Source organism: Eutrigla gurnardus (assembly GCF_963514095.1).
Source record: "Eutrigla gurnardus genome assembly, chromosome: 17".
Lineage (NCBI taxonomy): Eukaryota > Metazoa > Chordata > Actinopteri > Perciformes > Triglidae > Eutrigla > Eutrigla gurnardus.
The window spans coordinates 12,043,440-12,070,360 of NC_139928.1; the positions used below are offsets into that span (position 1 = coordinate 12,043,440).

A 26,921-nucleotide genomic window follows, 5' to 3' on the forward strand; every position below is an offset into this window, starting at 1 on the left:
GCCGTGACTGTTACTTGTGGTTTAAGTAGACTTCACATGGTAGCCTGAGGAACGCCAAGATTCTGTCCCAAGCTTTTGGAGCCATATAAGCAGTTGATCACAGTAAAGGCGAGTACAGCGGCCTCCACTGTATTATTATCATCATCATCTATCTGTAAAGTGTCATTTTTGCATTGATAGGATGATCAGATGTTCTGCTTTCAGGCACCCAGTTTTTTCTGTGATGGGGAAAGCATCATCAGAGAAGAGGCGGAGGAGGGAAGAGAAAGCGAGATACACACTTGAGATTCTGGGCTGGATTCTCAAAAAGGAGACAGACAACTCCATTTCAAGCCAAGCTTAGAGAAAATGAGCTTCTTAAATGAGAACACACACACACACACACACACACACACACACACACACACACACACACACACACACACACACACACACACACACACACACACACACACACACACACACACACACACACACACACACACACACACACACACACACACACACACACACACACACACACACACACACACACACACACACACACACACACACACACACACACACACACAGGTATAATTTGAGACCCAATTCCGAGTCGGGGAGACGGATAAACCATAATATTCAGAGGAAAGCTTTGCCATGGCAACCAGCCCAGCCTGGAAATGGGGTCATGATTTCCTTTGCAGAGCTGGAGATGCACTGAAGCAGAATGAGCATGTCTGTGAAACACAGAGCGAGGGTGTTTGTGTGTCAGTCCTGGTCAACACTGAGCTATGCAAGCAATGAAAGCTGTTACTTGTGGTCAGTTTGCAAGCCACCTAATATCTGGCCTTGTGTGTGTGTGTGTGTGTGTGTGTGTGTGTGTGTGTACACATACGTACGTGTTTTTGTATTTGCACCAGCACATTTTCAGACAGAACCAAATGTCAATAAGTAAGGCACTAGTGGCACTATGCTGCTTTACTTTCACAGGAAACAGGCTTCAATTCTCCACATACACAAACTGGAGGATGTAAACAAATAATTAGTTAATTTTGAATAAGGTAACTGATGACATGTGAAAGTCTTTGACAAGTTGTTTTCAAATCAGCAAGAAAGAAGACAGAAAATAATCAGCTATGTTTATGTTTCATCTAAATTAAACATCCATCTAAATAATCATTTTTCTGCAGTCACGACAAGCAGAGTGAGCTATTATGGACGTTATCTTAACGATGATAAATTGTTCATGATTAACAATCAGAGAGCTAGTAACAGAAAGGCTGCAAACATAGAACAACACACTTGATTTTTGCAATAGAGAGAGAGCGATAGAGATTTGAAGTGGGAGAGAAAAAGGTAAAAAAAAACAACTACTAGCTACTTCACAGTAAAGTCATAGTATTATTCATTCATTCAGGTAAATTGAAAAAAATGCCACTGAAATGCAAGAGTCCAAAAAATGGAGAAAACACAACATAATGGAGAAAATGTAAATGAATCCAGAAACAAAATATTCACTCGTTTGGCTTCGATAGCTTTCGTCAGTACTGTTCCAAGTAATATGTACCATCAGTCTTTCATATTATTACGCTAGTATATATGCATGCATTTGCATATGTACTGTATATCCATGCACACACACACACAACACAGAATGACACGATGGAGACATTACAGAACAGCCCAGTTTACCCTCTCACACATGCAAAGTAGCCAACATCTGAACCAGTGCACTTGGGGTGAAAGTGCTCGGATTTTAAGCTGATTTCAATCTAAAACCATACGCTGACAAGCTTTTGTCTGAGTGCCAGCATCCACGGCCAGATGAGATTAAACACAAACACTTACCATCGCCATCATCCCCAACTACCATGGTTACAGTGCGTTATGGACAGAAACTTCCTGTTGTCTTTGTCTGTATCTCGCTCCTCTCCCTCGGTTCTCTTTGTTTTCTCCTCTCTTTTTCCTCTCTTGTTTGTTCAATCTCTCTCTGTCTCTGTGTTGATGAATCAGGGAAAGGCAGTGATAGGCACAGCACCGTGACTTGCCTACAGTGAGAGATCTCTGTCAGTTTCCTCCCTCCCAGTCTCTGAGCAACAGTTGCCTCACCCATTAGAGAAAAAGCCAAGAGCAGGCCTAAAAGAGATGTGGGGCAAGCGCGAGTAAGAATTAAGAATCATGTGTATGTGAGTTTTAGCATATGATGCGAGTTTGCATCATGTTCTCAGGTTGAATGAGAAAAAGAGAAAATCTACATAAAAGGATTAATTCATAACCAAAGAGATGCAAATTACTTTTCTGTTGATCAACTCACTGACCAATCATTTCAGCTCTAAAATGTAATATATTTTGTTTTGTACAGTGATTCAGTCAAAACAAGTTACGTGAAGAGGAAACTTTGATTTATAAAAAAAAAAACAATCTGTATTGCAGTGTTTGGATATGCGATCAACACATATGGTCACATTGGGAAGGGTTTTAAAAAAGGAGCAGTGTTCGACACAAAACAAGAGGGTCCACCATAAGTATCTTGTTGTTAGGCGGTTGAGCATAATAGGGTTGTCATAGCATCACAGTATACTGTGGTACTAAAATTTATTGTCATCATACATTTGCTTATGTTATTGAAAATTGTATATCGGTACAACCTTACTCCAAAATAGTCAAAAATGTTTCCATTTATAAGCAGTGCTTTCATGCCCAGCAAAGCAATAAGCAGTAAAGAAAGGAAATAATTACATTATCAACTGATCATAACAACTATATAATCATGGACCACAAAACAAAACCATGCTTGTAACCCTGGGGAGGTGGGAGTTAAAAGTAACACCCCCTCCATCCCTCTGCTGCCACAAGAGACAGCATCATGGCAACTACATGCCCTGAGCTCTTCTCCACGTCTGTCCCAATGTCTCTCTGCAAGTAAACAGACGCAAACAGCCGGCAAGGCACCAAACTACTGCTGTCGTTGTTAGACAGAGACGATGACAGGGCAGCCTAAAGGTACTAACAGCCAATGACAGGCTCTGCATGGCACCAACACAGAGAACACATACGCAACTCGTTCTGTCCGGATACCAATTCCTATCTATTCATGCCAAAAACCAAACCTGATATCGGTGCTTCTTTTCCGCCCAAATATAAAATCTATTTACCTGCTATGAAGGAAATTATTTCTATATTACAAATGACCATTAGGCCAGGGATTGCTGTGGCACTGAAAAGTGATTCTGCATATTGGGTTGGTATATCCTTATAAAATAATGATTTGTTGGTGGAAACGGTACAATAGAAGCCAACAGCTTCTCTTGCCAACTATCAAAATAGAATTTGTTGATCATTATTTAGTCAACACTTTTCAAACAACTGAGAAAATCCCAATGCCAACACAAATGCAAGAAGAGAAACTAAAGAGTTGTATGGATGACAATAAAAGCCAAAATTGTGAGTGTACCAACTTTTATATCCTGAAAGGTAAAAACTATTTGAAACATTGCTGTAAGGGATGTCCTCAATACCACTCTCTTTCCACGGTCAAATAACACTGGTTGGCCCGAGGCTCCCACAGATCCACACAGACACACACACAATCTACTGATGGATGGCAAAACACTCCGCAGCCTTCAGCGCAGGTCTGGCTTAGCACACCCTGAATCTGTCTCTCACACCCACACCCGCACAGATTAAACCCTTAATCCTGTTAGGTCCTCTTACAGGAGCTCATGGTAACAAAGTGACACAACCGCAACAGCACATGCAGATAGACACATACAAGAACCCACACACACACTTTTCAAATAAATACAGTATCTGACAATATGACACTCATTTTGCAAAAAACGATCAAAACACACCTCAAGGGTTCACAAAGATTCACTGCATTTCAAGCCTAGTAGGACAGACAACTGCGAATGTGCATTGAGAACACGCGCAGTGCACATATCACAACAAACTAAACTAGCGTAGCTAGCGTAGCATGACTGAACTTGAAAATGAGTGAACAAACAGCATCAGGAGAGAAAACACAATCAATACCGTTAGATTTAATAGCTGGACGTGGATCAACGTCACTCGCATGGAGGTGGTTCGGCTTCAAAAAGACTGATGTTCAAAAGACATCTCAATTTTGGGGGATGCAAAATATCATCAATCTTTAACTGCAAAATCCCCCAAAATATTAAGATATTTTTTTATCAATATCGCACACCCCTACTTGACAACAGTAAAATCATCTTGGCAACATGCTCTCAGAGGCAAAATACAACTGTGGCAAAATAAATAAGGGAAAGCACTGACCGTGACTCGGGCTGAGAGCCATGTTGCCTGAATTCAAGGCTTCATCAAACCGAGAGAATAACGTCTGTAAGCTGCAGAGAGAGAGAGAAGAAGAAATATTAGAGCAAAACATACACATAAATAAATTAAATAACTATAATTACAGAATTGGATACATTAAAATGAGACTGAATAAGGAAAAATATATGCAATCATCTGCAATGACAGGAATATTACAAAGAAAATGCACAGTTTTGACCTAGAAACAGGCATGGTGCTGTGAATCTCAACTATCAGCAGCAGAAACATGTGGACAGCCTGCCCGCCTGTCGGCAGGTGGGTGTGTCCATTATGCCAGATTTCGCACTCATGAAGCTGCAGCGGCAAAATGACAAGAGACTTAATCAGCACCAAACGCACAAAAACACGCACAATCCCAAATCACATCTGCTCAGGCAGGTGAGGTACAGGTAACACCGTCTGGAAGCAAATAAAACAAAGATCCGTCCCAATCACACATTGTTTACACATGACACAACACAGGCACAATGACCCATGTCCAGTAACATGCCCAAATGTCTCCTAGCCAAAAGGTTAGGTATGGATGTGATCACACAAGATAAGAGTCATACACACCGATATCTCTCTCTCTGCCTGCCTTTTGGTGTCTGGCTGCTGGTCCACAACTACACGACAGCTTCCAAGCTCCTGAGAAGCGTGATTAGCGTTGCAATGGGCTCCTCCGCCGTGCAGCCTTTTCACGTGGTTCCCTTCCTTTCAGTAGCATTCTTATTTGCCTATTTGGTTCAGAAATGGCCCAGCCTTTAGTCTTCTATATTAATTTGCCTCAGTATTTCCCAGTGGACTGATTAATAGGTTGCTGCGCAACGTTGCATTTGCTCCATGCTAGTGACACACTCCGGTCCTCTGCTTCCCTCAGCTCTTTGTATCCAACATGGTGCAGTGACTCCGAGAGGGAGGGAGGAAGACAGGAGAAGGGAGGGAGGGCATGAGAGAGAGAGAGAGCTAGAGAGAGAGAGAGGAAGGAGCCAAACAGCAGAAGACCAAACCATGCTATCGACACATGACAAAGCACCACCTACTGACGCGCATATGTATTGTAAGCTGAGCCCACACATCCACTGAGAATTTCCACAGTCGTATAAAGAGTTAAATCTCAGGCAGGGCTTTTGAATGCATGTGTGTGTGAAGGAAACAAATGGGCCAGTTTGTGTGACAGGCAGAAAAGAGATTCAGTTACCCTTTACATAACCTCCCTCCGTACCCAGACACGCACACACATAGACACACTCGTCAGAGGGGGAGGGGCTGTAAAGCTCGCGGCAGACAGAAAGCAAGGCTGCGCCTCCCCCCCTCGACTTCTATGCTTCGCACCCCACTTGCCCGTATTCCCTCCCCCCCCCCCTTCTATTCCTCTTCTTTTACTCCCACCTCACATCTCTTAATTTCAGGATCCCTTATTCAATTCACACTGCTGCAACGTTTGCACTGAACTCTTAAATCTGTGTTGGACAAAGATCGACTGTCATTGAAAAGGGGTCGATTCGATTCCAGTGAGATGAATCACAGCTTTCAAGATACAAGATATCTGTGCATGAGGCAGGTCTACTAAATGCTCATTCAAGCAGGATTTGACTTACTAATAGGAGACTGTTGTCACAGGTTAAGATTTAATTGGGACTCAGGTCTATAACAGTACTTGAATACAAATCCCTGCAAGCACCTTAAAAATACACATACTTGCAGTACATTAGAGAAATACTGGCATAAAGTTACTGCCATCTGTAAAAGACACACAGGCACGCGCGCGCAGGCACGCAGGCAGGCAAGCTTACAGTCACAGTTGGAGGGTAAAAAACATGGAGGATTCCAGGGGGACAAGCACATGTGATGACTTGTCGTAGAAACACATTTTTTTTCACTCTTAACACTTTCTATGTAGACTGGCCTTTTAGATTTCCCTGGCCTGCATTAAACCACTAAACTAATAAACCATTAGTCACAGCCTCCAGGCTCACTTACAATTATTTGGATGAGCAATGTAAACTACTTTTCGAATGAACAAAACAAACTGGCCTGGTTATAATTTCAGGCTCTTTTTCAAATTGAAGGGGCTAGAGAGATAAAAAAAAAATGAATAGGCCCTTTTTTTTTATGAATTATTGATAGTGCAGGTGTCACAATCTGCTATAGTCCAAACGTGTCAAGAATTTTATGCAAGTTAATCCTGTTTTAGGAAACCTGGGTTGATATAATCAAAGGCAGTCTTCTGGTTAACTCCTCAGCTTTCTCTAATGTTCTCTCTACTGTTCCACCTCTTATTCTTGGCCTTTACACTCCCTTCCTTGGTCACAACACCCACATTCTATCCATTATCTGCTGCTATGCTAGCTCTATAGAGATATGTGATCTAGTCAGCAGGACCCTAGACGCAGCCCTGCATCCCACCCTGCAACATATTACTACCAACACAAACACAATCTCTACCATGCCTTCAAACCAGTGCTCACTCATTCCAATTCATGCGAAAATTTATACATATTTTAAAAAATGAAGAAGGGAAAACACTGGTTTTCAGACCTAAATCCCTGTATGTGAGATACACACCAGTCTGTTGAAATCCCCACATACTCAGACAGAGTGACAAACGGGCTTAATATGCTCAAAACATGACGTGGCCACAGCCAGCACAGACGCAAGACTCATACTGAGCAGTCAGCACACAACACTGGCTGCTGCTAAGATCTCATACACAGGAGAAAGAGAGGGAGGGGAGGGGTTGCCTAGAATAACCCGCAACCCAGGGCATGTAACCAGGACGACCAAAGAAGGACAAGACCACTTGATGGACCTCTTTAGATGACATAAACACACACTACCCCCCCACACACACTTTCTCCAATTTTTACTCAACGCTGTTACTCCACCCAATGCCTTTGTACCCAATCTGCCTCCTCCCACCCTCCTCCCCCAGTCAGTCAGCATTGTGCTCTGGATGAAAGTGCCTCTGTGTGTGTGTGTGAAGGGCAGAGTGGTGCATGGTGTGGCCTGGGACAGACTGGGTGCCAAGCCCCCCACCCACACACACACAACCAATACTCACAAAGAGAGAGCTTATCAATAACTGACACATACAAAATAACTCACCGTGCAGCAGGGAGTCCTCTCTTTGCCAGGTCTGCTCGGACCCTCTCGCCAACGTGACGATAAACATCCACCAATGTTGCTATGGAGGCCTCACGTACCTACAGACAGCAGACATTAACCCATTTAAAATTCCTACACACACACACACACACACACAAACACAAAATACTTCCACACACTACACTTGAACTGGTATACCATGCAATGGTATGTTAGGATTAAAATTTACATACAGATTGCACTCCACTGTCTGGGCTTACAAACACTAAGGGTAGCAAATGTCAACATATTAAAAAAAACAACCTTTAAGGGCCCATGATCATCCCCCTAATGAGCTATCTGATTTGCTATGTTAGAGCACTGTTGTGATTTGATAGTGGGATGCTGTAAAGGGGATTCTTTGCAACTGAGGGTGGGCGGGCCTGTTGAGGATTTTGATTGGTTGGGACAGTATGTGGGTAGATAATCATTGGGTAGACGATAGGAGCAGATTTCAGCTTTGGGGCGCAACTCCGCAGGAGGTTGTAAACCAACCTCTGTCTATCCCTCTCTCTCACTCACACACATTCAGCTAGTACTGTTGTGTGGGTTAATGGTTGGGTGTTGGTGCTCATGATTCAGCAGTGGAGCTGGGGGCGGGGGGGGGGGGGGGGGGGGGGGGCACTTTACAGAGCCCATCTCCTCACTAATAACAGTAATAATCACAGAGCTGCCTTAAGTTGCCTGCCAACACTCTCTGGATGCTGAGAGATAAACCACAAGCTTAGCTACAGACTGCTACAAGGAAGAAAACAGGACCTCTACCCACTAACACACAGAAATAACAGTATAAACAGACATGTAGACATGTACCATATTGCTGAAGCGCCATGTGTCTTACCTGTGGGTTCTGGTCTCCAGTCAGAGAGCAGAGATGAGGAACTAGTTTGCTGAGGCTCAATGGCTGGGCTCCATACCTGAAAGGAGTCACAAAAAGACATAGAAATGAGAGGGGTGGTATTAATTCATGACCAAATGCAAAACATCTGCTGTCTAATGAAACCTTGCCCATCATTCAAATCACATTTCAGGAATGAGGAATACTTCTATCCTCAGGAGGGATGACGTGCGCTTGGGAAAGCCTTGTGTAAATAATAATTTAGGAATCCTAAAGGATATATGGAACATATTCGGCACATTAGAATTTTAAATTGTACTCAATACTGCAATCTACAAATACACAAAATCTCACCAAAATTTAAAGCAAAGTGAGAAACACAAGTAGTGATGAGAAAATGGTTTGCATTAGCTGTATAGCAAATAAATAAATTTACAAATACAAATCTTTGGTAATAAAAGGAATAATACAATCAGAAAACTGAAACTAAGATAAACACGGTTACATTATTTTCCAGAGAAACTTCTGTTGATAGCTTCTTCATTTCATTTTTTGTTTAAACATTACTGTGTTTACTTAAACTGCAGATTATTGTCAGCCACTGTAATACCTGGAGCTATAAGAATAAAAACGGACAGAAATAGACTATTTGTTTGCCACGTTTTAGTCAGTCAGAAGATACCCGTGTATGCCCAGTAAACACTTAAGCTTCGCCATCGCATAGCAGCTTAGCATTTAGCACAACAGTGTAACTTTCCATTTGCAAAATAATGCTAAAATTAGCACTGCTATTCTCACAGCCCACATTGGCCGTGTGGTAATGTGAAGGTAGGAAACAACAAACTCCACAAGTCTGAACTGCTGTGGAGCTGCTGTCCAACAAAGTGAAGCAAACAAGCATATGTTTATTTGTATGCTTATATGTGTTTGTTTACTGAGCTTGCAAAATGAAGGTTAACTATGACAGCAACAATCACTGGCTGTGTGGGATTTTACAAGAAATAATTCAATAACAAATTTTAGGGAAAAAAACAAAAACAGAAGCAGAAGACAGAAAAATATGGATATAATACAATAAAAAAGGAAGTCAAAAGGCCATACACACAGCCCAAAGGACATGTGACATTAATATTGACCATTTGCCAGTTATGATATATTGGGAGAGATAAATAAGTAAGTAATGAAAGTTAAGGGGCAAATTCTGAAAAGGACTGAGCAGCTTTTGTGGCACTTAACCTGCACAAAAAAGACAAATAAATTGTGTAATCTTTGAAGGACCTGCAAAGGGTGAAATGCACCCTTAACTGTAACTGCCAAGCAAATAGTGTCCTGGCATTCCTTTGCTACTGCCAAATCATATTTAAATAGAGGAAAATGCAAACTTTTGGCACAAAATTGGGCCCTTTCTTGCCAATGAGCCTCATTGCAAAAACAGTCAAATTTCGAAAAGATCAGCCATAGCAGTTACAGTGATATTATTAGTGTCTTCAGTGAGTTGTTGGTAACTGTCTGGAGGGCATTTAAAAAGGGGCGTCACACCCAGACTTTCCAGTACTCATGACATTGTTATGTCATTGTCATCCTCCACTCACACATATTTATTTTTGGATGCAGTGACAGCTGTATCATAAAAGAGTCGGCAAAAAAGGGGCAAATTGAATCCAGCTGCAAAACTTTATGCACGTTTGCATTGTAATATAATTTGCACATTATATTTTATGAATCAGACCTTGAGAGAGGGCAAATGGTGGTTGCAAATTAGTGACATACAATTCATGGTGCCATCAGGAGCTGAAATCCATTCTTTGTGAATTTGCCCTAGTCTAGTTTAACAACCCAATTTAAATTAGTCTCTTCTTTCCCTTTCCCAGATGGGATTTCTGTGACATCCTGTGACTTATCCAATACAAATTAAATGTTGACAAGCAAGTCCTCCATCAGGCCTGACATCCTAATTTATAAACAAATGCATATAAATAATAAAATATTGTATATATATATTCATAACATTTTTTTTAACTATGTTTAAGGCTAACCTTATCTGTCACGTGATAAAAGTAGTGCCACCTCTATAGAGTCACACTAACAATTAAGAAGATTAATCCTTGAACAAACAAAATGGGGCATGCTCATGGAGAGTAGCATTAAAAAGCACATGGAAAAAAGGTTGACCTCTCGTGAATCAAGTCATACAGAAGATGTATGTTGTTGGTACAGGATAAAGATAATAGAATCTCTGTCAGAAGAAAATCACTGAATATAATCAATAAATCAATGAATGGGTTTATAGTAAGTACAATTAAAATGCTGTATGTTTGATTGTAAGGTAGGGTTGCTCCCTCTTAGTCGATTTATTGTTGTTTAGGTTTCTTTTGTCGATTAATCATTTTTAATGCTTTTTTCATAATGAATATTCATTTCCAAGATACCAATGAGCACAACTATGTGTGTGTCATTATTTGGTGAGAAACTTAATCTATCGTTTGAAACAATTACTTAGATTATTAGATAAAATAGTATACATGTCAGTCGACATTGTTGTGATTTAAGGACGTATAACCTTGTGACCACAAGATGAGTGAAAAGAAGCATATATCCAATAGCTTTACAATTGACAAAGTATTCTTTCACATTTCACTGGAAGTGATACAGATGAATAGGGGGAAGCTACTCACGTGGTGAGCGTGGCACTGAGACAGAGGCAGATTCCTTCTCGACTGCGGAAGTTCTTGTGTTTAAAACCAGGAAGTAGCCTTTCCCAAATGTACTGGACGCAGGAGGAGGAGAAAGAGAAAAGGGAAGAATGGGGTAGAGGGTGAGAAAGAGAGTGTCAGTAGGAACGGGCAGAAGAGGGTTCTGCCAGGCAGCTCATCAGGGGTTTGAGCAGATTATGGAGTGCAGAGGAGGTTACAATCTGTGGACATGTCTGTGTAATTCCCTTAATACCCAGGTGAGGGAGCCAAAATAGCACAAAGCACTAGTACCTCTCAGCTGGAGTGACTGTTTTTTTTTTTTTTTTTTTTTTTTTTGCTGTCTGCCGTGTTATGTCTGTAGTGTTGCTTGAAATATATGGCTGAAATCATTTTTTATATGAGTATTTATCTGACATATATTACAAGAGGCTTTGTCTGGTCCTTGTGGATTGTATGCGTGTGTGTGCATGTGTGTGTGTGTGTGTGTGTGTGTGTGTGTGTGTGTGTGTGTGTGTGTGTGTGTGTGTGTGTTTGTGTCTCACCATGGGCGAGGCAGTTTGCTCCATACAGCGAAGGATGACAGCTTGGCTGTTCTCCCTGACCTGGTCCTTCGCATCACCCAGCCTGTCCACCAAAGCTGGCAAAACTACAGACAGGGAAAGAGAGAGAGGGTGATGAGAGTCAATGGATGAAAAAGGCAGTTTAATGTGCAGTATTTACATCAAGTACAGGACAAAAAATAAAGCCACAAATGAGAGTTTCTAGCCAATTTAAAGACCAAAGACAAAAAAGACTGCCCCCAAGTAGAGTGCTTTTAAAACACACAAATAAACAAAGATATGCATTGATCATGAATTGCATTCTGGAGGTGTGTGAGAGAGAGAGAGACAAGCAATGCAATGCAACCATCGACACAAAGGCTCTAATGAGTCCGGGGGAGAGAGGGGACAGGAAATGAGAAATGGACCGTGACTAAAATAATGTCAAGATCATAAAATGCACTCGTGTCAGTTCCACTTTAACACACACTTTAACTGCTCCAGCAGCCAGCCTGTGTACTAATAGTGACGCACACTGTACAGCATTAGAAGTAAGAGCATTTAAATGCCAGCATTCAAGTGAACTATAAGGATTTTGGCAACTACACAAATGTTTCAGATGGTTACTGTAATCCTCTATAAAATGTGGAACAGTGTTAACAGAAGGGCTTTCTGCTTTCACCGTAGCCTATGTTCAGCTATGTTATATCAGATAACCAGTTTTTTGACAGCTTTTTAACTGAATAACATTTATGGGTGACAATATGAATAAATCTTAGATCATTTAGAAGATGAATCTGAAGCAAAATCAACCATTTGTTTTCTGATGAAGAATTTTCTGATTATCCAATGCCTGATTAAGCTTAATCCTCTGTGCCATAGACTTCCACGTTTTTTCAAAAACCCTTCATCAAGGAAGCAAAACTTTGCACTGGCCGACATGTTTCATCATCATGATAAACATGAGCAGTGCGGTTTATTTTCAATCAATCCCACATACACGGTTCTGCTTTCATAAATGCTCAATAGCATATCATATGCTATATATAGTCCCCAACAGATGTACTGCTAACACCTGTTTGAGCAATATCATTTAGAAATGATTCATCTTTATTTTTTAAATAAAGTCTGCATTTTGACCAATTTTTCACCATTAACTTGCTCAGGAATAATCAATGGGCTTCTGAATGAGTGCTATAATCATGGTAGGAGAGACAGAATGTACTGAAACAACCCTGTCTCCAACCAAATATTGCTCCCAGCACAGCACAGTTATACACTGTGGAAACACATGGTTAAAGAGCAAAACTAAACAAAAAAACCACTGCGCAAAAGAATGAAGGGAAGACTTAATCATCACAGTATAACACCAAGTCACTTCAGGGAGATCAATGAATCCATTTATGAAGCACAAGTGATTGTGAATAATTCCAACTGCTTCGAAACAGAAGTTGCTCTCTGCTTCTCCTTCTTGACCAAATCGTCTCTAGTGTCCTTGTCACTACTTGTAGCATGAGGCGGTACCTGGATGACACATCCATACATGCGTTTGCAAGAAGATTTGCTGTGCCTCCCAGCAAGACCATGGAGGAAATACCAGGAGACACGAGGACAGATGGATATAGCAGTAGAAATCAACCCAGAAGCAGGACCGGCATCTACTCCTATGTGCTTGGATGGACAAAATTACATCCAGCAGGCTACTGGTGTGCATGTTTCTGACCAAACTGCCAGAAACAGACTCCCTGAGGGTAGTATGCGGGCCTTGAGTGGGACCTGGTGTATGTAGTATGTGTAGGCAGTTCCTGGATGACGAAGACATTGATGCCATTAACTGGCCCTCTCGTTCCTCTGACCTAAATTAATTTGAGCACCTATAGGATGTTATGTATCGGTGCACCAGTAAGTACTTGATTAACTCAGGACACCAACAGACTCCTGGCTAAAACCTGTTTTTTGACCTGTCCATCACTCTGACCACCAAGTCAACAGCAAACATAATCACAACAAAATAAGTTTCCCTCGAAGCATAATTCACAATGCAGTTTCCTTTTGTGGGAATGTAATTTTTCCGGGACATGGCTGTCTGAGAGGTGGATTAGCAGTTTTGTCTTTTCGTGAGATTGGTTTGACGGTCACAAAAACTTTGCCAGCCTTATCCTTCAACTCAGGAAGCCAAATATTCACAACATACTGTAACAATGGTTTAAATGGCTTGTCCAAACCCATAACCCTGTTAAAAACAGACAAAATGCCAAATCCGGTGGTTTAATTTGGTTTAACCATCAAATGGAAAAAGTTAAACTTTTTTGGGTTACAGAAAACTCAAAACTTCCCTTTGAAAATCAAACAATGAGGCATGCACACAAACATACTGCTACCCACATTCCTAGCCTCAAACTTCATCATGGGGGGTGATGTCATTTGTCCATTTTCCATGCTATGCGTATGTGTGTGTACAACATTACCATAACAGCTGGTTGCCTTGGCAACAAGGACAATACCCTCTAACAGAAAAATGACAGTGGGACATTGTGGCACCTGACGTCATCGGCTGTAGTAAGCATGAAAATACACAGATCCACATGGGGCAAGTTGACTCATTTTGTTTCATCTTTTCTCAAGAGGGTGATCAAACTAGCACACAGCTGCTGGGTCAATCACGTCATTATATCCGTCAACAACAAAGTATTATAAAGTCAAAGTACAAGAATTATGTGATCCGTGTGTTTCACTTCCACTTCGCATCTGGGAGTTAATTTGCAAGACAGCCAACAGCACAGTGTCAAAGTGCACACACAAGCACACACACACACAGTATAATGGCAGCAGCCTGGAGTCCTGTAGATCAATACAATTGCTCAGCCTCAATGATCTCATCTTCCTCCCCTCTTAGTGTTTGTGTATGTGGAGGAGGAGGAGGAGGGTGGGTGGTTGCAGGGGGAAGGAGAGAGAGCACAGGAAAGGACGATGTAAGTCAGATGAACGGAGGGAAATTCTAGAGCCAGTGGTGGCTTAGAGAGATGTTTTTACCATCAAATTGAAACACACACGTCCATTACCCACACTCGTATACAGAGCCAGGCTGTGTGTGTGTGTGTGTGTGTGTGTGTGTGTGTGTGTGTGCGTGTGTGTGACAGACTTTGCACTGTGTGATAGGGCCAGTCCTCACAAGAGTTGCACTGCAGGATTGAGTGCGTTTGTCGGTGACAAGAGCCAGTCTAGCCGACAAAGACAGCTGGTAACACCTTCAGTGGCCTTCGCTGACATAACCCACACATACACACTCACAGCAAAATGAAATCTGATACAAGATTCTGTGCATGAGGTCATCTGAATGTGAGGTGTGGTTTTGGGGTGTAATAGACTGAGCTACAGCATGGCAGACAATTCAGGGCCTAAATATAGAGACTAAAAGATGTATTGTCGAGAGGGGTGGCTTCAGAGTAGTGCTGCTGGTTCGTCTCAGAGGAACCATAAAGAAGAAGTGAGCAACAAAACGGAAGATCAAATGTCTATACAACAATACACAAACCATCACAATTTATGCAGTGTTTCCCCCACGTTCACACAGCAGCGGCACGCCGCCGCTGCTGAATTTTCTCCGCCGCTGCAATAAAAATCCTTTAAAAAAAAAAAATAATAATAATTTTTTTTTTTTTTTACGTAGCTCCTTTTAGAAAATGTACAGCGCGTAACGTCAATTGCGCAGCACGCGGCATATCGTCACGTAACCAACATCAAAGAAGAAAAATACACAGCAAGTGTGGCAGTTGTTGGCAGTAGGCTACCCTACACGGTTGCAAAGTTACATTGATTCTAGCAGTAGCGAGTGAAGCGGAAGATCGAAGAAAGAAGGAAAGAGTGAGACAGACAGAGAGAGAGAGAGAGAGAGACAGACAGAGAGAGAGAGAGAGAAAGTAAGTTGCTAAAATGTGTCGCTGCATGACCACCAGTGTTAAAAACCCTCTGAGCCCAATCATTTTATTGTATCTATAAACCGCAACCTCCGTGCCGTTTTTCCTCTAGTATTGTGCGTGTGTGTGTGTAGGCCTATGTGTGTGTGTGTGCGTGTTGTCGCTCTTTTTGGGATCACTCATAGCCTTTACAGGAGCTTATATCCAGTCAGGAATTTATAGCCTAGGTATTTTCGGGAACTTTGAAAAATGAATCCATACTGTTAGATCCGTTGTTGTTCTTTATTGCCATATAAAATCCGTTTTCATCGCGTATTTTAGTTAGGGATTTATGCTAATCGCCTGTAAGCATGTGGTCATTAGCATAAATGCAGGGAAAAAACCTAAGGACTTCTTAAAAGATCATGAATAGTTTCTATTATGTATAACTTATATTTATTTTATAATTTTCTCATCACTTTTTGACTCCCAAGACTAAGAAGAAGTGTTTTAAGCAATAACAAGCTTAATCAATTTGCCTTTTTTGTGTCATATCAATAAATAATTGTGAGATATTATTTGCTTTTTTTTTTTTTACTGTCTAATTGATCATTTCCTACATACAAACGACATCACTGCAGCACACATATTCTGATAGTCCAGGTTGTGACCCAAATAATTGATAGCTTGACAACTATGCATTTACTATACAAAAATATAAAAATCTGTAAATGAAGACACAAAAGGCAAAGTTACAACACCAATAATCCCATCTACAGTAATACACAGGACTGTTTGAATAGGATTCAAGTGCATATTCTCCTCTCAAAGTGCACCAGATTCATGCATTCCAATGTAAAGGATACAAAAAAATTACGGCCGGGGGGGCATGCCCCCGGACCCCCCTAGAGGGTTCGGGGACCACACCACCGCTGCTGAAAAAAATCCTGCGGGAAACACTGTTATGTAACAGTAAAGTGTTGTTGAGTACACTTTGGATAATGGAAGGATGAACTCGATAAAGATGATGTTTACTTTTGAGCCTGATGAACTGAACAAAGAAAAATAAATGGACAAACACAATTATAACAGTAAGTGTTTGTTGGCTTTATAATGTCTGATGCCAGATTTGTAGATGTACAGGATGTCCATGTCATGGGTAAGGAAACTACCAATAATAATAGCATGTGTGTGTACCATCACTTATTTCAGAAGGAAGAAAAAAAGAGCTCAGTTAAAGAACAAACCAACGATTCGTGAATATGTTTAATTGTAAACAGAGCATAACCTAAAAGGAGATTCAGTGTGGGGACGGTTAGAATCGATTTCTCACCTGTGCCCAGGAATCCTTTGAACCGCTCTCCAAGACGGTCTACAAACGCACCACAGATTTCTATCCCAAGCAATGCCACCTAAAAAACAGAATGAGAGGGAGGCAAAGGTTATAGTGGGTCATACACATAATACACATGGTGTCAGGTATTTGATATTTCTCCCTTTTCATGTCAACAAACCGAGTACAGTGTTACTGTCCGCTTACATAGTGGCAGCATTGATAGGAAGGCTGAGGATTAAATATGGCTCTCAGTTTGATCTGAAGAAAATGCTGAATCACACTTTTTTCTGAGGATTTCTGACTCAGCAAACAGCAGACTGTAAAGGGAACTTTGTGAAGTTCAAGGAATCAAAATCTATCCTTGTATCCCTTCCAAGATGAAAGCCAGTCATTTTGTCGACAGCTCTTTAAACCAGTTAGTCCTCAAATCTCAGCTATCTGGAAGGCTTTTATATTTCCTATGATCTGCTGCTACCTGCCTATTTGCACTATTGTATAACTGTACATTTTTATGTTTTAAATGGTGTCCTGTGCTGTGGTACTGTATGTACCTTTATTGTACTTGGAGATGCCAAAGACAAAGTTCCACTGATGATGGACTGTGCAATGTTTCTCCACAAACCAATGGGTGATAATGCAATGACTACATCCACTTCTTATATACAGTCTGTGGACATGGGGCTACAGAATGAATAAGCAGCACTGTACAGTACACAGTGCCCTATATTTACACTGAGCTACTGGGATTTTTCCATCCATCTGTCAAGTTGAAAGGAAATACCAGAAATTCAATACAAATATTTTAACCTCCAGAGACCATCCTTGAGCCCCGACTCCCCCAATACACAACCACTTATTATAATCAAGCAGTGGAAAGCACCAGAAAACCTAGTAAACAGACCTTTTAAACACTATGGGCCTTGGCTGAGGTTGATCAATGTGTTTGTACGGATAAAGATATGATACTTGTGTTATCAGCGAGAAAAAAGTCTCAGAAACAAACCCAAATGTCCCATTTAATTTACTGTATCAAAGATGACCGTCAGCAGCTGTGACACTCTTTGATTATATAACCTTGTTGTGACCTCTTGTGACCTTCTGCATAACAGTAGATAATGGAAGTTATTAAAAATTCTAATTACTTTCAGATATCAATGTTGGTACACTTAAGTCATGTGACCCTTGGCAGTCCCTTTAGTCATCTTTCTCGTCTATGTATACGGTCATCTGGCTGAGCCGTAAAAGAAATCTGGCTTGTGATATGACTTGTAGGGGGGAGGTGGACTGGATTTTTGTCTAGTGGTAAAGTTGAGTTTTCCACTGTGTTTCTGATTAAGATCACATCCCACACTGCGCTGTGCTCCTGGAATGCTTGTTTTGGCAGTGGTAAAAATGAGCAGTCCAAAAAGAACATCCATCAGAACACTATTCTCCAGACTGAGTAGAGAGTCGGACTGCAGTTATTCCCTATTTTAGTCAAAAGGAAGAGCACAGTCAGGTAATTACACAAAGAAAAGGGGGGAGAATGGGGGAGGATGAGGAAAAACACAGGGACGAAGGCCAAGCAATACCACAAAAAAAAAAATCACCTTTAGAAGAAACATGAGTTCTAGGTCACTATGATTAGTCCCTCATACTGACCTAATTTGGGGGGGAGGGAGGAAAAACAGCAGGAGAAAGAAGAAACATACAGGCAGGAAGCAGCCCTGAGGCCCCCCGCCTCCACCCAGCACCCCAACAAGCTTGGCGCCCACAACCATATGGCATCTTCACTTGAAGAGACACAGAGAGGAGATACATAAGAAGAGATGGGAGATGGGCTTGTACCTGTATCTACCTTGGACAGGAGAAGGAGGAGGAAGGTTTTCTCCTGGAGCAACTAGTCTAACTATGGGTGAGGAGGGAATAAGGGAGGAAAGAAGAGGGGGGAAAGCAAGACTAAATGGCATATCCAGGAATCATCTCAGATACTACATATAAAAAACATAAAGTATGTGGACAAAGCGGAGTCTAAATGAACACAACTGCATCTATAGATTGCAGGCTTGAAAACATGAGTGTGACTGAGGTATGCTGGAGGAAAACAAAGAACTGTAAATATTTAGCCCAGTATGAATGGTTCTTTGTGAAGATGCAGGTTGGTGTGTATGGTGGCTTAGCCTGCTAATTCGCATACCATGTACAGGGTTTAAAGGGTACTCTGGATTCTAGAGGGGCTTTGATTTAAGGATCCAAGGCTCAAACAGCAACATTTAGGAGTGGACGAAATGTACAAAGATGGAGACTTAGTGCTGAAACAAAAAGACCATCCATTTAATAACCATAAATTAGTTGAGAACAATTTAGGTAATTTATCATAGCAAAAAACTCCAAAACGTTGCTGGTTCCAGCTTCTCAAATGTGAGGATTTGCTGCTGTTCTCCTTTTGATATAATTGTAAATTTAATATTTTCTACTGTTGGTTGGACAAAATAAATTATTTGAGGTCACTTCAGGCTCTCATGGTCATGCTACATTACTTTTTAACAATAAATCATGATAACAAAACAAGCAGAATAGACAAATTGATGATAAAAACAATTGTTAGCTGCAGCCCTAAGATCCATAATGTGCTTCTTAATGGCCTATTTGACAGTGTGATGTTTTGAGAGCAAAGACTATTAGGTGCATCTGCTGTTCTACCTACTGTACCTACTGTACAACAACAAAAAATAAGTTAAACTTATTCATTGTAAATAAAAAATAAAAAAAAGATTACCCAGACAAGGATACACAACTGAAATGGAGAGAGGAATAGGGCTAAGGGTCAGACGAAATGCAGTATTTTATCCATTCCTAAAAGAGGAACTTGAGTGCGGCAGTCGCCATCTCTGAACATTTCATGTATTTATGACTCCTGACTTGTGTTTTCCAGTCACCTACCATTACCCTATCTATCACTCCAGTTCTGGAATCCCCTTCTGTTTCTCCAATGCTTGTCAACTCTGCATCATCTTTCCATTCATTACTCTCTCTCTCTGTGCTGACTCAGCGTCTTGCTAACTCCTCCATCTTTTTGCCTGACTGAGAGCCCATCAGCATCACGGATGAAGATGAAAATTAGTATTGGTTTAACGAAGTGGCAATGGTTAATTTTTCACAAACATGTTGGGTCTGCTCAGTCATTTCTGAGGAAGCAAGAGAACTGCATCACATAATGACATTTATCTTCAATTAACCTTGAAGTCTAACCTGTTTAACTGTTCCCTATTTCTATGAATATCTACAGCTATCTCATATAATCACCATTTGTTTTGTGGTGGTTGGATGCAACACCAGAACAACAAAGGACTATGTAAAAGCTGTAATTATTCATAAATTGGAAGATGCTGTGAAGAAAATGTGTCCATAAGCTGCACCTAATGATTTTGGTGTTTATATGTCGATGATGGAAACATGTTCAATAAAGTTTGTATACAGTATTGGCACATTTCCATCAGCCTGTAAAAGGAAATAAGTTGTATTTAAACCACTATGACAACCAGTTCAAATTAAGATTTTCTACCACTAGAAAGAGAGACCAAGAGAGGACGCTTTCGTTATGCTGAATGCACAATTTCCACACTTTTCCAGTCTGGCTGAGTCTTGCCTATCAGTGGAGACAATTTTAATCAGTTCAAAAAGAGATTCGAGTGTCAAATTTCAGCACGCCTTGCAAAGATTTTCAAGGCTGTTTTGACTTTCTGTCACATTCCAGAGATATGGCAAAGAGTGCAGACGATGCCTATCCACACACAGAGCCAGAAACGTGAGCTAGAATGAGGAGAAAATAGTGAAAAGGGAAAGAGAGAATGAGAGAAAAAGAGAGTGAGGGATGAAGAGAAAGCACAGGGTACAACAATAAGTCTGGAAGCCCCTCCCCCATTCCCCATCCAGTGCTACAGTAGTCTACAGTCCTGACAATGGGTCCCCTTCAACACGGACATGGTCTCAGTCAATAAAAGACCATTTAAAGTCCCAACAAACCACAAGAATACCCTGGAAATGTTCTAAAGCCACCGGGTTAGCATTTTCATACGTCTGTCTCTTGTGTTCCAGGAACAGACTACTGGGTTATCATTCAAAAAGAAATGCATAGCCTTCAGCGTTACGAAAACCCGGCTACCAGTTTGACTAGCTCCGTATTAAAAGAAAAATATAGTCCCCATTGTACCACTAAGGAGATGACAGCTCGTTTGAAATGCTTAATCTCTGGCAAAGTTCCTCGCATTGACACCAACCTTTCAAACCCCTCTCTTCTAGCTCACCGGGTAAACTGGTGGAAAATTATTCATGAATAGGCCGAGGGGATGCCTGCTGCAGTACCACTGCGTTACCCTCATACGATGACTGGCCGATATCGCTCACCTTGAAATTGCTGGAATTGACCCATCCCGTTAGCTCGTCCATGGTTTTATCCAGCCGGGGCTTGTCCTGCTCCACGTCCGGGGAGCGCTGAGGGTCATTCAGGTAGTCAATAAGGTCTTGGCCGACCTGCAACCTGCGGGTCACATCTTTCTGCACTACCTGCTGGTAAAAATAGTCCATGTTGTCATGGTCCTCCATTGGGCACTCGGTGCCGTGTGGCCAGCCACTGAAGCCGACCGAAGACAGGGGGCAGCGGTCGGTGGGACGGGGTGTAAAGGACCGAAAACGACTTGAGCCGAGGTCCCGTGGAGGGGCAGAGAGACTGTGTGTGTCTGGACTGCGTCTGGCTGATGTTTGTTCATCAACATGCAACGCCTTGTAGCAAAAAAATACAGATCAACACACAAATCACCCCTCTGTCCAAATCCAAAGCTCAACTTTGTACAAAAAGAGACGCGACTCACTAGCGTACTACACAACGTTAGCTTAGGAGGTTAACTGAAAACTTCGAGAAAGTTCAAGAAACGTAGCCGAGCGGCTTCCTTCAAAAATAAACATAAAAACAACCTAGCACCCCTGGCTGGCTAATTGTTATGCTAACAAAAATAGCACCTAGCTGGTTAGCACGGCGACCCAAACAAGGATAGCCCGCTTCCCATCAGCTAGCTCGGCTAGCTACCGTTAGTTAACCGCAGGCCTCGACGGCTGTCTCCACTCCGCTTTTCTATTCCATGACCGCGCGAGGGAAAGTCTGCCGAGCGTCCAGCTATCGACTCATTCCGCGGTAAAGTTGCAACAAACCGCCACAATAAGGGCTCAGCCCCGGTCCCGCCGTAACTGGTTTCTCTTTAATCCAGGAATAATCGCCGCTGCCGCTAAACCCGTCTAGATGCGCTGAAAGCTGGCGCGCCGCCGGTGTCTGCAGTTTACCAGGAGGAGCAACGAGCAACCGATCAACTATCAGGCCTATGGGTCTTCGCGAACCGCACAGCTAACCAGCATAACGCCTGATGTAAAATGACAAATGTATGTACCATGTGCGACACGTGTGCTTAAACATGGAGATAGACACGCTGTCTAAATAAAGTGATTTATTATTGTCATTAGGTATGGCAGGCTCATTTATTTTCAGTGAAAGAGAATAAAAAAAACCGCACTGTTTATGTGGGTGTGTCCGCAGTCTACACGGCTCTCGGGCGACATCTAGCGATTTAGCTGCGGTATGGCCTGTGCTCAGTTTGCCGCAGTTTACTCTTAATTACTTTGGACACTGGGAAACAAAATCACACACTGGAGAGACAAAGCACCTTTACTATTAGTCACTTTTATTTATTCACTTGTTTATTTTGTATTTTTTTCATGTATTCTCTTAAACATAAAACTGTTAGAACAGCTTTCAAAGAGAGGGCATTAGTATCACAGCCATTCAAGTCAGCTATGTAGCCATCGGAGTCTTTCTTCACCTCTCCTTGATGTAGTCCTATCCATTGTCCTGCCAATCTCCCCAGTCTTTGAGCACTTGGCACTAAACAGCACTTGTCAGTCTCTTGTTTCACACAACATTGTGAGCTGCTTCTCTTTTGGTGTATTTTCAGTGCTTTGAGTAAGTGACATTTCATGCCCCATACACATGTTACTCTGTATGACAAGACAGACAATGTCTGGAAGAAGCAGCGTCTGTATAGAGAGAGTTGGTTCTGGGGCTTTTCAGACACTGTATATCACATTATTCTTGTCACATAGTTGTGTAGTGTTTGGATGAGTGGGAATTTGTTGCTGATACTTTTAACAGGTTAGATTGGCTGTGTCAAATGCTATATCATTTTCATGTTTCATCTCGTGCTGCTTTAATAAGCAAGTGGATTATATTCAATACAGACGATTCATTATATCCTAAATCCTCGGGTAAAGCCAATTGCACAAAACGTCACAAAATTAACTTTTAAATATACAAATTCATGTGATTGTCAAAAAGTTGAGGTGCCTTTGCTCACGTTCTCAAAACTATTACCTCAGCTTTAAGCAAATTTCCATTTCATTTCGAAGCAAAGTTGCACCGATGTTAGCCCTGATGGATATCCAAATACACAAAGCAATCAATTTGAATAATGGACTTCACAGTCCAGGTAAAAACAGTGAGGATACCACGGTTGTATCAGTGTTACTAAACTCACTCTGCTCTGAATAGTAGGGAGAAACCTACTGATGTAAACAAGTTTGTCTGTGGTTCTAACCTAATCCAGGATTTAAAGAAATGCTTAAGTGGTCAAGTAGGAACTAGTGCACAGGGCTACTGACAGGATTGGATCAGGGCCTATGAGCCAACGTAACCACACAGAACACAGGAGAGGCCTCTCATCCCAGCAGCATACAGAGTGAACATAACACCTTTAGATGCTGAGGGTCTGAATCACAGGCCCTTATTTTGTTAAACAGCAACAGTTGCTTCTTTTCCATTTAAAAAATAACGACATAACATTTCTCCCTCTCTGGATATACAGTCATCGACAATTACAATAAGCACTGGAAAAAAAATAAAATAAAAATGTTCCCCCAAATTTTGAGTGAATTGCCATAGGTGTTATTTTTTTTTCCATTGCAATACATTCTCTGTACAAACAGAATCTAAATCTCAACAGAAGTTTATCAGATGCACAAATATGTCACATGTCCCATTCTGTACTTCCTGTTTTTTTTCTTCTTTCAACTCTTCCACGTTAGAGTCGAGCTCGTCAGGTCACAGGCTCTCCGTTTATATCCAGAAGATCAGCATTCCCCACAACCCAGCACTCGTCTCCCTCCATGCTGCGTGTTTATTGGTCAAAGCAGAATGAATCACAGGATGGTCACATAGAGGTGTCGCATGATTGGTTGAGATGATACTCCACAGCAGCAAACTGAGCAAACTGTTATCCAAGATGACAATATCATCATCATTTTTTTTTGTTTGTTTTAGTTTGAACATGATGCACTGTAGCTCCACTGTTCAGTCAGCCCACCCCCACCCCCGTCTCCAGCTGTCCGGGTGGAGTCCTCTTCACCCACGGGTGGGGAGTCAGGGGTGTGGGGAGCAGGATGGAGTGGAGAACCTCTTTTTGTCTTTACACTGAGAAAGATACAGTGAGTTAGAGAGAGAAAAAAAGAGAGGTCCATCCACCCGCGTTCTTTCCATCCACCCCTCCACGCCCAAACCCGGGGCTGCTGCAATCCTTATCGATGAGCAAGAGGAGAGAGGAGGGGCGGGTTTAACTGATCAGGGGCAATCAGTATATGTATTGATCAGTGATCAGGAGCAGTGAGTGGGTCCAGCCCCTCCTCTCCCCTACACCTACTCCAGTCTCCACCCAATCCCATCACAGCCCATATCAGAGCAGCAGGACCTGTAGACAGAGGTGGCCCCCCCTGGCCCTCCACTGTCAGAGGATGATGCAGCAGCGGCACAGACGCTGGCCACCTCCATGTACAGAGGGAGGGGGTGTCACTGGGGCAAAGTAGGCGTGGACCTTGATCTCTGGTAGGTGGGCCTGTGTAGGGAAGAGGTGTGTTCATACAAAGCATATAAAAAAGACAGAAAAAAGTGTCTAATCAACCATTAAGAATCAACCATAAAATACAACTCTCTGCAAGAATGCATCTTAGTGTATTTTTTAAAAATTTGAGTATAAACTAAAGTGCATTATTTTAGGATAAAACAAAGTAGAGAGACTAGCTGAGCATAGAAGTGATGTTCAACTGACCCGGATGCGTTTGATGCCAGCCCTGGTGACTTGCTGACAGTCGTAGAGCTCAATGCGCTCCAGACGATGGCAGCTCTTCAGGTGCTCCAGGGTCACGTCCGTGATGAGGGGGCAGTTGTCCAGCTCCACCACCGTGAGGCGCTCTTGGCCACACGTGCTGCTGCTCAGGGCTCTGATGCCATCGTCAGTGATCAGCTCGCAGTGGGACAGGGACTGTCCCGGGACACATCAAACAGGGTTGAAGACACACAAACACAGGATTTGACAGAACCTGGCATCCAATCAGAAGTGCAGGTGAAAGTGTTTACCAGTGCTTGCAGGCGAGGGCAGTGGATAGACAGTTGAACTAGGGTGTTATCTGTCACCTGCAGACAGGACAAGCTTTATCAATGAACTGTTCTCACAAGTCTCCACACATTTGAGAGTCATAATTCATAGATTTTGGAAACATGTGTTGCATGTTTGTTTTATAACCCGCTAAAACGTTGTCCCTCCTTTTCTGTGTCCCTCTCTGCTTTCTGTCAAAATCTATTTAAATACTGCTCCCTCTCCCTCTTTGCTGGAGACACAACCTGGCATGCACACAATCACATCTGTCTGTTTACTAAAATCTAATATCTATCCAGACAAATCGATCAAAGACAAGAATTATTCCAGATAATACCACGAGCATGATGTTGGTAATAAAGAAGGAAGCCAAAAATTGTCTTACCAAAATACATTCTTCTAAGTCCATTTTTTCAAGCTCGTGACAATTCTGTGAAGAAAGATAGCAATCATCCAGTCAAACTAGATATGGAGTGGAAATGGATGAGAAAAGGCTCACGGAAGAGAAAACAGGATAAAAGAGAACAAAATGAAACTCACCCTGGCCAGCACAGTGAAGCCAGCGTCTGTAACATGGGAGCATCGTGCAGCTTCAAGGATCCTGAGACCACAACACACAAAACACAACTTGCAAAGGCTTCTTGGAAGGTATGCAAAGGGTGGGTACGGAATCATGAGTCCTTGTTCAGATCGTAATCTTGTCTGTTAAATAAACTCTTTTATTTCTAAGATATAGACAGTGTGTGTTGTTTTTGTTTGCCCTGAAGTGACTGCACTGATGCCACTGTGTCTCGAGATGCTGATGAAAGAGACTCTCTGTGGATTCTGGCATTTTGTAGGCAGGTTACCTAGGTTGACTCTAGTCCATTTTTTTCTTTTTTTGAAATGACAGTCGTCACGCTGCCTGAGATGGGTATTTTATCGATACTGACGCAAGCTGTTGGTGTCCTTGTGAAGGATAATGGGTCACATGTGTTTTTCTCACTTCAGTCGGGGACAGTTGAGTCCCATTGCAGTGAGGGAGGCATCGGTGATGTTACTGCAGCCAGACACACAGAGGATTTGTAGCTTGTGGCAACCGCGGCACAGACTGACCAGGCCATCATCAGTTATCTGCTAGAGGCAACAGACGCAGAATTACAAAAACACAGCGGCGGTCAGATACATGCGTCATTCATTATTGTCAGTCTGGCCCTCCGTCCAGCCAACAACCAAATGTTTATATTACTGTGCAAGACTGCATATTGATGGTGGTGAGTTCTGGGCAGTGTTTCTGAAGGTGTTTCAATGCTCCATCTTCCAGCTGGGTAAAGATAGAAAAAAAAGCACAGTATTGTTAATTAAACACCTAGATCACTCATATATATAAATGTGTCTGTGTTTTTATGTGTTGATGGGAGAAACCTTTCCTCAATTACGCCCTTTTTTTCCAGTGAGTTAAAGCAATGTTATTACTGTCCTCACCGAGCCCCAAAATATGATTCATTTTATGGTATTTTTTTTCCAGGAAAGCAAATTAAGACTCGGGTTTGGTTAAAAAAAACTCCCTGAAGAATAAAGGTTCTACAAGGCAGCAGAAAACGAAAATGCCAGCCTGACACAAACCAACTACATCAACAACAAAAAAACACCATGGGACGGAAAATTTACTGTGTTGGGAACAGTAACTAATGAAAAGGGCACATTTCTCCTCAGGGAGGCA

At 42.0% G+C, this 26,921-nt stretch overlaps 3 protein-coding genes across 6 annotated transcripts in view; 1 reads left to right on the forward strand and 2 right to left on the reverse strand.

Moving 5' to 3' along the window:
• Nucleotides 1-22,051, reverse strand: part of clasp2 (cytoplasmic linker associated protein 2) — a 53,439-nt gene extending 31,388 nt beyond the window's left edge. For 2 of the 3 annotated variants that reach the window (XM_084032888.1, XM_084032887.1), the window contains exons 1-7: nucleotides 21,156-22,049; nucleotides 16,767-16,845; nucleotides 11,541-11,644; nucleotides 10,981-11,072; nucleotides 8,309-8,384; nucleotides 7,429-7,526; nucleotides 4,282-4,352 (exon numbers count right to left, since the gene is read on the reverse strand). In XM_084032888.1, the coding sequence (XP_083889014.1) occupies nucleotides 4,282-4,352; nucleotides 7,429-7,526; nucleotides 8,309-8,384; nucleotides 10,981-11,072; nucleotides 11,541-11,644; nucleotides 16,767-16,845; nucleotides 21,156-21,353 (718 nt within the window). In that variant the 5' untranslated portion in view covers nucleotides 21,354-22,049. Of the gene's footprint in view, nucleotides 1-4,281; nucleotides 4,353-7,428; nucleotides 7,527-8,308; nucleotides 8,385-10,980; nucleotides 11,073-11,540; nucleotides 11,645-16,766; nucleotides 16,846-21,155 lie in introns of all 3 variants that reach the window. The other variant, XM_084032886.1, reaches the window with a different exon arrangement.
• Nucleotides 1-26,921, forward strand: part of zftraf1 (zinc finger TRAF-type containing 1) — a 140,553-nt gene that overhangs the window by 97,128 nt on the left and 16,504 nt on the right. The window lies entirely within an intron of this gene.
• Nucleotides 22,466-26,921, reverse strand: part of fbxl2 (F-box and leucine-rich repeat protein 2) — a 14,837-nt gene continuing 10,381 nt past the window's right edge. The window contains exons 8-14 of one of the 2 annotated variants that reach the window (XM_084032919.1): nucleotides 26,448-26,522; nucleotides 26,205-26,335; nucleotides 25,760-25,820; nucleotides 25,605-25,649; nucleotides 25,201-25,257; nucleotides 24,893-25,105; nucleotides 22,466-24,679 (exon numbers count right to left, since the gene is read on the reverse strand). In XM_084032919.1, the coding sequence (XP_083889045.1) occupies nucleotides 24,572-24,679; nucleotides 24,893-25,105; nucleotides 25,201-25,257; nucleotides 25,605-25,649; nucleotides 25,760-25,820; nucleotides 26,205-26,335; nucleotides 26,448-26,522 (690 nt within the window). In that variant the 3' untranslated portion in view covers nucleotides 22,466-24,571. The remainder of the gene's footprint in view (nucleotides 24,680-24,892; nucleotides 25,106-25,200; nucleotides 25,258-25,604; nucleotides 25,650-25,759; nucleotides 25,821-26,204; nucleotides 26,336-26,447; nucleotides 26,523-26,921) is intronic. The other variant, XM_084032920.1, reaches the window with a different exon arrangement.